This window comes from Rhagoletis zephyria, unplaced genomic scaffold (genome assembly GCF_001687245.7).
Source record: "Rhagoletis zephyria isolate East Lansing unplaced genomic scaffold, Rhagoletis_zephyria_1.1 Rzeph_scaffold_11787, whole genome shotgun sequence".
NCBI classification, from domain to species: domain Eukaryota; kingdom Metazoa; phylum Arthropoda; class Insecta; order Diptera; family Tephritidae; genus Rhagoletis; species Rhagoletis zephyria.
Genome location: NW_016168863.1, coordinates 5,304 through 18,479, shown reverse-complemented (window position 1 = coordinate 18,479; position 13,176 = coordinate 5,304). Strand labels below are relative to the sequence as shown.

General features: G+C 36.8%; 2 protein-coding genes across 5 annotated transcripts; one reads left to right on the top strand and one right to left on the bottom strand.

Annotated features, from left to right (window-relative positions):
- Positions 1–1,281: 1,281 nt before the first annotated feature.
- LOC108377267 (uncharacterized) lies at positions 1,282–3,651 on the top strand. 4 transcript variants are annotated; one of them, XM_017633529.1, is made up of 6 exons: positions 1,282–1,501; positions 1,574–1,705; positions 2,306–2,488; positions 2,573–2,963; positions 3,046–3,226; positions 3,292–3,651. In XM_017633529.1, the coding sequence occupies exons 3-6, from the start codon at positions 2,313–2,315 to the stop codon at positions 3,468–3,470; spliced, it is 927 nt and encodes a 308-aa protein (XP_017489018.1). In that variant the 5' UTR covers positions 1,282–1,501; positions 1,574–1,705; positions 2,306–2,312; the 3' UTR covers positions 3,471–3,651. The 4 variants fall into 4 exon arrangements, with proteins under 4 accessions (XP_017489018.1, XP_017489020.1, XP_017489016.1 ...); XM_017633531.1 differs by lacking the exon at positions 1,574–1,705 and having other exon boundaries at positions 1,282–1,481; XM_017633527.1 differs by having other exon boundaries at positions 1,282–1,705.
- Positions 3,652–5,634: 1,983 nt separating this feature from the next.
- On the bottom strand, positions 5,635–12,846 carry LOC108377266 (chitooligosaccharidolytic beta-N-acetylglucosaminidase-like). Its single transcript, XM_017633526.1, is given in 8 exon segments — positions 5,635–5,879; positions 5,961–6,227; positions 6,230–6,765; positions 7,762–7,980; positions 8,086–8,179; positions 8,260–8,660; positions 8,998–9,135; positions 12,507–12,846. Coding segments are annotated over 7 exon segments (1,779 nt in total). The 5' UTR covers positions 9,078–9,135; positions 12,507–12,846; the 3' UTR covers positions 5,635–5,697.
- Between the last annotated feature and the right edge of the window lie 330 nt (positions 12,847–13,176).

Below are 13,176 nucleotides of genomic sequence, written 5' to 3'. Positions count from 1 at the left end.
TAGTGACATTCGAGTTTTGACACTCCCTTAGCTCACTTACAAAAGCTTTTCACACACACACGAACCCACACACAGTGCCTTGTTAAGAAAGCCGATTTTTTCAAGAGATAGCGTAAAAACTGATTTTTGAGCAAACCTTTTATTATTGAATCATGCCTACAGCTGATTGTTTTTGGGTGGGATTGACAACCTACCAATCAATCTTGGTTGTTTGGTACAAACACATATCTCATATTTAAATACCCAATATTGGCCATTTAAGTGCAAATTAAATGCATGACCTGAAAATGAATAGAAGAAGTTAATCAACAATCTTTACTTAAATAGGCTATCTGAAATTGGGCCTAAGCTACTCGAGTTTCCGTGTTTGAATGCAGACTAAGCAGTCTCTAGTCGCTAATAGTGACTTTTCGTAATGAACTTCGCTTTTTAGACAAGTTGATATTCAGTATGCTGTCTCACGTCCCTAGTCTCAAAAAAAAAAGTCTCTCATTTGACAGCTGGCTCTGAGCTGGTCGCAAAAATTAATACATGGAGCAAAAGGCAATTGCTTTCTGTTTTATTTAAAAATATTTGTCCAACCACAATTGCATTAGGAAATAATCTAAAATGCTTTAATGTCATAAGCATTACATTAAAACAAAACATTAAAATCTAAATTTTATGTAAACTAAAATTAGCAAAAATAAATAAATAAATGAAAAATCCTCTGCGCCCGAGAAGGACTTGAACTCGAGCGGCCTTCTAATGCTTGATCACTTGGGCCTTGTTACTCTAACCGCCATACCTAAACAAAAGCATCAACGCTACGTCAAATGCGGAAATAACATCAACAATAAACATAGGTTTGTAAAGCAGGGATCACACGATTTGTACATTTACATATTTGGCAACCACAGAGCGGTGTTGTCTAGAAATTTGTACCAAGAATGAGTTCAGCTCAACAACAACTTTCCAAACAACACCTCTCTGTTACTGTGAAAATGTACAAATCTGGACAAATGTACAAATCGTGTGATCCCTGCTTTAGTGTGTAACATGGAAATGACAGTTTTGCCTTTTCCTGCAGCCAGTTTCAATACCTAACAGCATCGCCAGACGAACATGCTAGCACTGGGCGAATTATATTAGTAGAGGGACAAATTCCAAAAGAAAATTCGTCTTGGTAACGGATTTCGATGCGGGTATTTTTTTTTTCGATACTTACTCAGTACTTGGTTCAAAAGTATCGATACCAAAATTACTTGGTATCGAACGAAAAGTATCGAGTATGTACTTGTATAAACTCGTATCGTTTCATACCTAACCGTGACTTTTGTTTATCAATCAAGTTGGATAGTTTTATTTTTGATAAGTAAATTATCTCCGTTGTCCGTTGCCTGCAAATATGTTTGTAGACACACATAATCGCAAATCAACTAATAGAAAGAACATGATGAAGTGACAAAGAAATCATTTTAAGTGCATCGCGACAAATAACTCTACGTACTTGCATGCAAATGTATGTAATTCTGATGTTTTCTAATCATTAATTAAACATAACAGTAGAAACTGACGTGGCCGTCAATTCTAGCAATTCCTAATAGCATATGAGTGTTGGGCGTTATGATCATTGCATTTATAAGCTGAACGCTGGGTAATTCGGTGCATAGTCTGATTACGTACAGGTTTAGAAGAGCATTACCGGACGTGGAGGTGATACTAGGTAAATATGTAAATAATAATATAAAAGATTGGCGCTTACACATATGAGCTTCTTCTCCGATTTGTGGCGTGCGCCTTGATGTTGTCACACAAAGTGTGAGCCAAAATCAATCACGCGCCCATCTCAAGTGCATTATATTAAAACCAGCCTCCCCACTATAGTTAATATGCCGTACTAACGCAGATATAGAGTTGGCTTTCCAATAAGGGCAGTCGTTAAAGGGGTGGTGGGCGAAGGGGGAGTGTGCGTGGCACCTCCAACCACCCTTTTTGGAGAGGACATGAACCGCCATTGACAAAAATGTCACCCCCGACCTAGGCCCCCTATGGTTCCCAGATATATTTCTGTGAAGGCTAAATAATAAAAAAATTCACACAACCATAACTCACAAACAGAGGTAAAAAATATCCATCCCCAATTTGAAAGTATCGTAAAATAACCGTGAATATTTAAGAGAAAAAATAACCCACAAAACAGAACAGGTGGTTTATGCGGAGCCATTCAAATTATTAATTTGGTCTTGTGTACATATTAAAGTATGGAGTACATACATATTTAGAAGTGTGGAGTGCTTGTTTAATTAACTATTTTTCTTTATAGCGCAAATATGAGTTTATCAGACATTTCGAACAAATTCACTGAAAAAACTTTGGATGAAATTGTCCAAAAGGCAGGTGGTACCAAACACACTTCCTACAAATTTGGGCCAGGTTTCAAGAAGGGCGATTCTTATCTAAGCAAAGTGTTTCGGCTTACTGTTGACGGCGTTAATGAGAAAAATGGGTACATACACAAATTACTTATTTTAAACTTAAAACTAGTTTTTTGTCAATAACTAAAAAAAAAAACCAATTATCATTATTTCAGCTCGGTCCTTGAAGTCCATCTCATTTGCAAAGGTATGCCCGACAACGTCGCACGCAGAAAAGTATTTCATTCCGCCGACTTCTTTCGCAATGAAATAAACTTCTACACAAAGGTTGTGCCTGCCTGGGAGGCTTTCCAAGCCCGTCGCAAGCCCACAAATCCTTTTACCGAATATCCAAAATGTTTTGCATCACATTGTGATGGCGAAAACGATTTCATTGCACTAGAAAATGTCAGTTTCCGAGGTTATGGTGCACCAAACAGACAAGATTATATTTCATTGGAAGATGCTTTGTTGACAATGCGAACATTGGGTCGATTTCACGGTATTTCTTTGGCTTTCCGCGCTTTGGAGCCAGAAAATTTTGAGGCGGCAGCAAAAGGTTTGGAGGTAAGAGTCTTAATTGTAAATCATTTTCTTAAAATGAAACAAAGTTACTATTCTACTCCTCTTAAAACGTTCAACTTTTCAGGAAACCTACTACAATGAAGGTAAACGTTCCTGGTACATTGGCTTTCTTGGTTTAGCCTGCAATGTAGCTAAAGATGCTATTGAAAAAACCTATCCCGGCACTAAATACGAAACTATAGCTGCTAAATTTTTGCAACCTACACCGCTGTATGACGATCTTATCAAGCTCGTATCTACAGATTGTATGTGAAAATGATTCTTTAGAATTTAGATTTGGAGTTTATTCTTTTCGTACAAAAATTTCCAGCTCCCTTAGCTGCTATTGGACATGGCGATTGTTGGACACCAAATTTCTTAACTCGTTACTCAAAAGACAATAGTCCAGAGGCAATTATAATAATTGATTTTCAATTGGCGCGTCGAGCTTCTATCGCTTTAGATATATCATTCTTCATATACTCTTGTACAAGTGAGGAGCTGCGNTAAAGCGCGAACGTATTGCACAGATATTCAAACATGCCATCGACCAAAGCTATATAAAGAATTAAAGTCACAATAAGTACAATAAAATTGCCTATACATATATTTTTAGTCAAAAATTGTAACATTCATTTTTATTTTTAATATTACTATATGCGAATTTAAATAAATACATTTATGTACATATTTTAAAACTCCTACCGTTATTCAGAAAATACTTTCTATTTAACTACATCGGCCATTAAACGTTCTGCCAGCACAAATCATATTTGCTCTAGTAGACTGAATAGTTTGGGTTTGGTCAACACTCGAAATAATATGGCTATTTATAGTAAATTTATTAAATCAAAAAGTGTTTGAAAGAAAAAAATCTTATAGTTTCACTTAAGTTAACTGCTTACGACTAATATTTGAATTAAATTGAATCCTTTTAAATTCCTTGAAATCTATTTTGTTTTAGTTCACTTTGGCTGCGTTTCTTTATACATTCCAGATAATCCCATTTCACAGCCAGAATAAACAGAATGCGTTTGAAATATACGTTAACATATCATAAGGAACGTTCTAAAAAATAAGTAAACAAACAAGTTTATTCCAAACGTTCAGAATGAATAAAGAAATACAGCCGTTATTTACTTTTATAAAATTTTGCAAAGATTGCAAATAACAATTATCAACTTCAAGTATTCACATAATAACATCTCTCAGGTGATATTTCGTCGTACGAGTATTGCCTTCAAGTACAAATTAAATAAACTATTACCACGGTAGAGTACCTTTTCCGACTGGGTTGACTCTCACCTTCACCTACAGGCGGTTGTTCGATGATAGCCTTCTTTTGCAACCGAATAGCGACGCGACATTAGAAGGAATCCCGTCCAAAGCAACAATACTAACTCGCTGGATTAAATCTTATGTGGACGTGGAAGCTAACACTAGGCATACGCCTGTAAAAACTAAATTATTACATTATAAAATCTTTTTGTTTCTAAACGTAAAATTTTAAATACTGCGATGGCTACTCCACCTCTATAATAAGCCTGCCTTATCGCGAACAAATATTCCCAAAAAGTATAAAGACGAAAGGTAAAGACAACGTCGCCCTTACATTTGGCCGCAATTCATTGCACACCCTAAAAGATATAAAGCCCCGCAGTGTGCTACGGAAAGCACTTATGTAAACTCCCTCCCAAGACACACCAATGTGCTTTACAACGGAAGAGACGCAAGCCGCTGTCAACAATGCTCAGACGTTAGGCCTACTAGGAATCTCCATGCATAAGCTGAAAAAGATAGGACCTGCGGAAGTCGAGTACATAACCGCCGCTTTCAACTTGTGCCCGTCCACCCTGATCATCCCTGAGATATTGAAAATTGGTAGGATCATTCCCATTTTTAAGCCAGGGAAGATGGCGGGTGCAGAAGATTCGTATAGACCCATCTGCCTCCTATACCCAGCGACAAAAACAATGGAAGCACCACTCCTCAGTCTGACGAATCAAGTGAACACCAGCATGCATTCCAAAAAATGCACAGCATTGAACGCCATCACCGCACAGATAAACGAGGGTCTGAAACAACGTCGACCAGGTAATAGAATAATAGTGGATAACCAACTATTTGTTTCAAGCAGTTAAATTCAGCAACAACAAGTCTAAGCCGCGTAGAGTTCCTAGACCGAGGAGATTAGGCTCGAACTAGACGTTGATGGCGCCAAAATACCGACAGTCAACCACCTGGAAATTCACTTGTAACAAACTGTGAGCCGGGAACAAAGTCCTCAAGTCGCTAGCCGGAAGCACCTAAAGAACCGACCAGAAGACTCTATTCACAACTTACAAAGAGATCGGCCGGCCGGTGGCAAGCTTCGCAGCGCTAGTGCGGGCAGAACACAACATAATGCGCTCGATGTCATCGCAGGAACCACGCTTTGCTACGAAGCGATCCCTGACCCCGGAAACCTTATGGACTGCACCCGCTTTCTTGGCCTCAGGCTTGCAGAGGCGGAGGATGAAGATTACTCATAATGAAACCCGCAGGGTTGAGAACTGCATATGTATGTAAATGTACAACACGCTGCAACATGCCATCGATCAAGGCTATATCAAAACACTAGTCACAGAACGTACTTTGAGCAATCATATCCAAACATATTAAGTACGTTAAAAAGAATAACAGTTTTATTTTTTCTTATCAATATACAATTTTAAATAATTCTTCATACATATGTATTCTAAAAACACTGACCCTCATTCAGCACACACCATTTCGGTACTACCGCGTCAGCTTTGATGCCTCGTGATATAAGACGTTCTCGGTAACGCAAAAATCGTGTTTGCACCAGTAGGCTGGATAGTTTCGGATTCGCCCACAGTCGCTCAGCTGCGGCACCAGCGCGCGGCCAAGTGCGTGATTCTTTTGTCAAAACAAACAAAATTATTACTGCTTACCTCGAATGCATCTACATACATACTATGTATTTTCGCATCCACTTACCTATAGAACTTTGATCCACAAACTCACTCCACATGCACACCTCACCGCCCAATACCAAAGGATGCACTTCCATGCGATTGTCATAGACAGTTTTCCAATTGTAGTAGCTTGTGCGACCCCAAAAACCATGATCCAAATACCAGGCATTCTTCGTAGACACTATAAGGCGATATCCCTTCAACAGTAAATCGTTGTTCAGAGTTTTATCTGACTCTACCCACGTCTGTATGATGAAACGTTCCTTTGGCAAATGTTCGGCTATAATGCCGGGTCGGTTAAATGACTGGACCAAAGTATAACCGATTTAGGTACTGCAATACGTGGATATTGCCGTTGTGTTACATTGTCCCACGAGTCTAGGTTCTTGCGATGAAACTCCGACCATACCTTGTAAAAGCTGCGCAAACTTAAATCATAGCCTGTCTTAAGCATACTTCGCGTTATTTCCGCGGTACTATTCCAGCAGGGTATAAATACTTCGTCGCCTCCCATGTGAATGGTCTCTTCCGGTGCATTCACCTCAGCGAGATCTTCATAAATTTCCTTCATTATGCCATACATATTCTCGTTAAGTGGATTTAATTGGCCGCATGGCGGCTCGATACAATAGGAGCGCCAGGGCTGTTGGTTTACGCATACCGCCATGTTGCCAAGGCCTGACGCGGGGCCCCACTGCCAACCATTGCCGGCATGTGAAGGCCCATCGATTTCGATAATGATGCGTATACCACGAAGGCGTGCATAGCGCACCATATTGTGGGTGTCGGTGCGAGAGTAAACCATGTCGGGTCGATAAGCACCAAATCTAGAGATGGAAACACGAAAATATGGGAACATATATAAAATTAAATTTATTAAAGTTTTTTTATGTTCGTTGTTTTTTATTTTAATTACTCTTTAGATTTTATTTTTTTGAGAAGAAAATATTATTTTTAATTTTACTTAATTTTTAGCTTATTTTATTTATTTTTTCTTTTTTTAATTTAATTTTCTTTTAAAAGTTATTATTTTAAAAAAGATGATATTTTTTAATTTCACTTAAGTTTTAGGAACTTAATTAGTTTAGTACTTAGAATTTATTGTTTTAAAGAGGAAAAATTTTTTTATAATCATTTAATTTTTAGAAAGTCACTTTATAAATTTTTTCTATGTTTTAATTTAAGTATTTTTTATTTTTATTTTTGATTGTTATTTGTGATAATATAGAAATATTAACAGCCCATTTCACAAAAGCAATTTAAGTGAAAAATTTTTTTTAATTTTTTGAATTTTAATATGGAAATGGACAGAGAATTAAAAATCGTTTTCCATTTAAATTGCTGGTGAAACCGGCTGTAAGAATTTTTTATTTCATTTAACTTTTAGAATACTTATTGCTAACAGGCAAACAGAAAATCGCTCACACGTTCTCGTTAGCAGATTTTTCAATTAGCCTTTCGAAAGCCAGAAAAGAACTTTCTGCATAGGCTTTTGTCTTTCGAAAGGCTATGGTGAGTTGAAAGCGAGTTGTCAGAATTGGCCTGTTATTCATGTAAATTCATAAAATTGCTGAATTATAGCAGCTCATGTCAAAATTTTGTAGAATTTTGTGATTTAAAAAAAATCAATTTGTTCAAATTCTGGTAGCGACCCCTAACTTTTTTTTTTAAATTGTGAAATGTTCGCGGTTTTTATTATTTTGAATCTGATTTTGATATTTTTGCTTAAGTATTTTGTAAATTTTTTGCATCCATTTTCATTGTTTGTTTTCATATTTACTTAACTTCATAATCATTGCATACTCTCATCTAAAATGACTTACTGCTGTAATTCTGGAACTCGGGTAATTTCCAGTGGAAAGCTTTGGGTATCCACCACATGCCAGTGGAGGACATTCATCTTTGATGCCGCCATAGCATCCAGAGTTCTGCTAATCAATTTCAATGGTACGTAATTTCGGGCAGTGTCCAAAAGTAGGCCTCGATGGGGGTAAATGGGTCTATCGCGGACACGGGCAGCTTTCACCAACAACAGACCATTGCTTTTTTATTAAAAAAAGTAGCAAACGGCATTGGTAAACATGTACATAAATAAGTTAGTAGTATACGTATGTATGTATGTATGTTTATATGTCTACTGCACCTACTCTATGCTGCCCGTTATAAGGTTGCTTATCGTCTCCAGCGCATGTCTCGCCCCGTACACTGTTTGCGCTTTGATTTCAACAAAAGTGGCCATTTCTGCTTGCAATAATTTTAGCATACATAAATATAAATATATTAGCTACTAGTTGATACTTTGTTTTTATTTTTATACGCACCTGTTGTTCGTATAGTCAACGCGTAGGTCTCATTTGTGTCCCAATCCAAAACCAGACTATTCGAACTCACTGTAATCTTTACTAGCACCTCTTTGCTGTCGGGCAGTGTACAATTTCGCACACACTCTTTCAGAATGTTGCTAAGGAAAATGCGATTCGATTCGCGCACATATTGCGTACTAGCCGGATCGGGTGCAGCCACATTGAATCTCACCTTCCAGGGATCGAAACGTATGCGTTCATTCGACAGGGTGCAGTCGCCGGTGGGCATTGGCCATATGCCACCATACTTGCCACACGAAAGCCGACAATCATTTTGGCTCTCAAAACGCTTGACATCTCCAATATTAGCCGCCTCATCGATGACACACAAATCAGTCGAAGTGCAAATCCATTTAGGGCTTTTCAAAGTAGAATTGTGTAGGAAGAAAGAGAATTTAAAAGTTTAAGATAAGTCATTAACTGTTATAACTTCATGATTTAACTATTTTAGCGGAAGCGGCCACATTACAAAAGTTTTAATTTCCTACAGAATCGACCTGTGTAATGAACTTGAATTAAGCTTTTATTTGAGAAATTTTGAAAGTGGGTAAACAAAAATAGTTTTAAATTTATTTATTTTTATAGTTTTATATTTATGTAAACGAGTTATATTTTCAGCAAGAAAAACTTTGCTTCGAAGTTTTTAAAAAATTGGCTTATCAGCTTGCAATTTGCTTTGGCTCGGTATCTACAAACCTTGGGTTTTCCGTTTGCGCAGTGACGACTAGGAACAACAGGACAATGACCAATCTCAAAAACTCACTAGAGATTGGCATTTTAATGACCCTCTGTGTTTTTTATGCGTAGTAGTAGTAGTAGTATTTATTTTTTGTTCTTTAATTAAATCACACGAATGATATATCGTCGTTGTTTTTGCAAAACCGCCCATCGCCCTATCTTACGGCACTCAAATTTTACCGCCTTGATAGGCGGTATTTTCTCTAGCTATTATTTTACGAATCTGTTGTTTTAATAACGATTTAACGATTTTTATGCATAAACCTCGATGCCTGGAGTTCAGGTTTACCAAATCTCATTTTTGCCACAACGGCGATTTAGGCGGTTTTACAACTGGTCAATGGACGGTTTTGCAATAACATCGACGATATGTATTTTGTAAATTTTATTTGTATACATACATATGTCTATATTTACATATGTACTACTTATTATCTTATTAATACTAGAGTTGGGCACTTTAGTTCTTTTGAGTGAACCGTTCAGTTGTTGTTTGTTCAACTTAGTAAACTAGCTCTTTAGTTCATATATCGACACCTCTATGGAAGGCCGACCTATCTCGGCAGCCAGTTCGCAAAAGGCTTATCTCAACATATTTTCAATATATTTTCAGTTGAGATAGCGCATTCTTGGAAAGTTTTCTGAGATAGAGCGTTTTTGAACTGGCTGCTGAGATAGGTCGATCTTCAACTCATATTACTAGCATACATATTACATACAAAAGAAAAACTTTGGTAATTTGAATTTACATACATATGTACATAAAAAACGTACATAGATACCCAGCCAGCAAAGAAACGTAAATTTTGCCGACAGTGCAGTTTAGTTCAATTTTCCGTATCCAAAAACGAATAGAAAAACTCCTACAGTTATCATAAATTTTCGTCTCTGGAAATCGTTCGACATGTTCGAAAAAGATGATGTCATTTGAAAGCAATAATTGTATTTTATTTGCTCAAGGTAAACATTTAAAAGCATGCATGCGAAGTTGGCAATGGCTGAGCGTGTAGAGGAATGTGCCGCTATTTGTTAGCTCTCAGAAGGTGCCGAATTCCGTCGGGCGCTTCCTAATTTTATTTTATTTCTCTTGAACCATGAAAAAGTATCCGTGAAGTGCAGAAGGAACGCGTATTGAACGAAAAATTCAATCAGACGAATTTCAGAACAAACAGCCGGAAACGTATCCGTTTCACATACTGTTGTCTGTACATACGTTTCTGTCGCACACTTTAGTGGGAAAACGGATCGTCAAAGTATCCGGAAATGGAATCACTAAACGGGCAAAAATCCGCACCATAGTTGGGACGAAAGAGGCGTAAACGTCTGGTGTGATAACTTCAAGCCGCAATTTGTAAAATTTAATAAGCTTCAATGACCAGAACCATTCTTTGCAATAGGATCACAAACCACGATTGAGAGAATACTATCATTCTTGATCACAAACCACCAAAAAAGAGTTTAGGTGAGAAGAAAGAACATATAGAGAACTGCACTGGAACCAAGTCACTGGCCAGCGTCAGGCAAAGAAGCCATTGGGAAAATACAACATCAAAATACATGATAAGCTCCATGAAACCTCCTAAAGAAAGCACTAAGATTTCTAGCAGGCATCTTAACAGGTCATTGCAAAATAAGAAGTCATTCACACAAACTCGGTATCTGGTATAATGGTTCATGTCGCTTCTGTGACATGACAGCTGCAAATTTGGAGCATATATTCCTCGAATGTGATGCAGTGACGAGAAAACGAGAGAAGTACCTCAGGCCACTAAACCCTCAGCCGCGTCATAAGCACTCGATGTCACCAAATAACCTACTGGATTTGCTAGGACATACCGGGGTGCTGTAAGGAGCAAAACGGCGCAATAGATCTCCTGGTCGCAGCGCATTACTTAAGCGAATATCCATCTTTATTTTGACTTCATATTCCAATTTAGCGGAAAATTTTATATAAAAAATGATGATAAAATGTCACAGGTCGGATTTCTGGTCGAGAAGTGTAATTTTTTTTTTGCGTAACAGGAAAAAGTTAGTTGAAAAATTACATCAAAATCAAAATTAAACACTCGGGTTTCCGATTTATGTTATTGCTAACAGTTTTATTGTAACTTAGGACATGGTTTCGGACTAGTAGTAAGTAGTATCATTGTATGAAAAATATGTAAAAAAAATTCGCGCTGATTCCAAAAATTTTACCTCTCAGAGCTAGCTTGCAATGAAAACGTATGTAAATCGTTATTTTGTAATTTACAAAATTTTCGAATGAGTTACTGTAGAAAAGTGAAATCAAAACTTTTTTTTTTTTAAATCTATTGTTATTGAGCCTTGTACCACGATTATGTTTATTAGGAAAAATGGAAAAAGCAACAAAGTCTAAGCGGTATTTCGAAGATCACCACATCTCCTCCTGATGGCGACTTCTACCGCTTAGACTTTGTTGCTTTTTCCATTTTTCCTAATACACATAATCGTGGTACAAAGCTCAATAACAATATTACAATGAAGTGTTGACAAATACTAAATTTTTTTTAAATCCTAAAACTTAAAATTAAGTCGAGTGGAAGCCAGCCTCGTACCACATGTACGATTAGAAAACAAACTGTAGTCAATTTATGCTATGTAAACTGTACAAACTTGAATGAAAATATGTATGCGTACATATATATTTAGCCTGTGGCCAATTGTTTGCATTAAAATTTTTATAAGAAGTTATAAACCGCTTGCTCTTAACTCGTTAGCACTCAACACATATGTAGTAATAAGTAAGTCTTTAATAAAGCTATTTCACGATTTGAATAAACACATCATGTTTGTATACATATTAATTCGCTTATGTATGTACATATGCACCGGTATATTTATGTTTTTAATTTACACGAATAATCATCATGATTAAATAATTAAAGGATAGTTAAACTGACAGTTGTCTCTCTTGCAGCGCTCCCTTAGCAGTGGCACCGTGTTGCTTCTTTGCAAATTTACCTGAAAAAGTGTAGCTTTCATGTGAAATAGAATTATACGTTTTTGTACGCATTTTGTATGCATTTAAAGCGCATTTAACTGATGAAACAAAAATGGTTTTTAAATTTCATTTGATTTACATAAAACTCATAAATAGTAATTTTATATTAATTTTTAAGTTCTTTGGCAGTTTATATACCACTAAATAGCACATAAATCACTTAATTCACGTAGATAGCTTAATATTTCTTTGAATAAGTGCCTACTTTGCGTACTTTTCTACTACCATTTTCACACCAAGGGATTTCATAATTCCCCTTTCTCTCTCTTTCGTAAATGCAACCTTTTGTAAGGGAGTGTCAAACCGCGGCTGTCAATAACTAACCTTTAATTATTGAATCATGAATAATTATCAGCTTTAACACTTCACACATGCTACTGATTCGTATCACTTCTTGTTAGTGACAGTTTTTTCTCACATCTTTAAAAAAAAAATGTATCATTACATGGGTAAACAACTTTGTATATATGTAGATCACTTTTAAAATGTTATTGCATATTAAGTCGTGTAGGCCTCTCGGTGGATGTGCATTAATTAAACGCCAGACCGCCTATTGTTTCCAACCACCCACAAGACTCGATTCGCGCTCTCCAATCGTTGCCGCACGATCACCGAACAGTTACAATTGAAAGTTACTACTTGCTTGCCACTACTGAACGCACGCTCGATCACCAGCTTATATGTAGCAACCCATGCAATTCAAACCGCTGCAAAAGCTCAACTAAACGATTTGTTGTGCGCGCTATAAACCTAACTTACACGACCGATAGGCGACCGGCATGTTGATTTGCATGTTGTTGGGTGATTGAAGTATAAAAATGTAAGTATACATAGTAAGTACATATATACTATGTGGTATATACTAGTTACTTATGTATGCAGTACGATAAAATAAGTATCGTGGGGGCTATTGTGTCAGTTCTGCGGGAAAGAGCTTGAAATCAAAAGACCCAATAAAATAAATACAAACATATTTACATATTTACCCAATTAACAATTTTTTTATATCTCAATTTGAGATGCATTTGAGTATCAGTCCATTTCTCAAGTCTCAAATGTTAGTTCTCAAGTGCCTCTCAAATAACTGTTGATAGCGTTCGCAAACTAACCAACTA